Here is an 865-nt window from a genome sequence, read left to right on the forward strand (position 1 = left end):
GGGTGGGGGGGGGCGGGGGCCGCGGGGGAGCCGCCGGGGCAGAGTCGTCGGGGCGTGCGGGCCACCGGCCGGGGCACCCTCCCGCTGTGGCTGGGCATGAGGGGGTTGTGGGGGGCCAGGGCAGGGTCAGGACTGCCGGAGAAGTCTCAGGCCTCCTCCAGATTGGTTCCTAGGTTGTTTTCAGAGCCAGGGCAGGGAGGTTTGGCAAGCTCAGTTTCAGTGTGGGAGACAAAAGTGGGGGGAGGTAGGGGTTTGGGGGTGAGGGTGGCGAGGTGGACAAAGGAGAGACGAGCAGAGGAGGACTTCGGGGCCAGTGGTCTCTGAGCCCGGGCCACCCGCGCTCAAGGCTGTGAGGCGGATCTTGGCTGCCCTACCCCCTAAAAAAACCCCAACCCCTGTACCCGATGAATTACCGCTCTCCCTTAAGCGTGGCAGGGCCGGGCCGGGGTCAGGGCACGAGGGAGGCGGGTGGAGAGGGGCTGCGGGCTGGATGCGCCAAGGCCAGGGTCAAGTTCAAGGCCAGCCTGGGTAGGACAGGGAAGGGGGGGAGCTTACTCACTGCCACAGCCGCCGCGGCCGCATCCCTGGGCCTGCTGGAGGAGAGACATCCCTGCCGGAGGGACTGGGGCTGTCCCTGCTGCCACACGACCTGCGCTTTGGGTAGAAGGAGGCCGCTTGCCCCCCTCAAGGATCATCCCTGAGCTCCCCCGAAGCCAGAACGGCTCCGAGGGGAGCGAGAAGGGCAGCCCAGCTCCCGAGCACTTCTCTCCGGCCGGAGCTGAGCCCACCGGGGCGGGTTCGGCGGAGTGGGGTTGGTGGCTCTTGGGCAGGGCTGCTCGTGCGCCCCTGGGCCCGGGAGGGGATT

At 68.8% G+C, this 865-nt stretch overlaps 1 protein-coding gene across 1 annotated transcript in view; it reads right to left on the reverse strand.

The window, feature by feature from the left end:
- Positions 1 to 422: 422 nt before the first annotated feature.
- ZIC2 (Zic family member 2) overlaps positions 423 to 865 on the reverse strand; it is a gene marked incomplete at its 5' end in the record, with an annotated part of 6,222 nt that continues 5,779 nt past the window's right edge. Inside the window, one exon of the mRNA XM_017734257.1 lies at positions 423 to 524. Within this exon, the coding sequence (XP_017589746.1) occupies positions 423 to 524 (102 nt within the window). The remainder of the gene's footprint in view (positions 525 to 865) is intronic.

The sequence above is a fragment of the Corvus brachyrhynchos genome, unplaced genomic scaffold, assembly GCF_000691975.1.
Source record: "Corvus brachyrhynchos isolate BGI_N302 unplaced genomic scaffold, ASM69197v1 scaffold1120, whole genome shotgun sequence".
Taxonomy (NCBI): Eukaryota; Metazoa; Chordata; class Aves; order Passeriformes; family Corvidae; genus Corvus; species Corvus brachyrhynchos.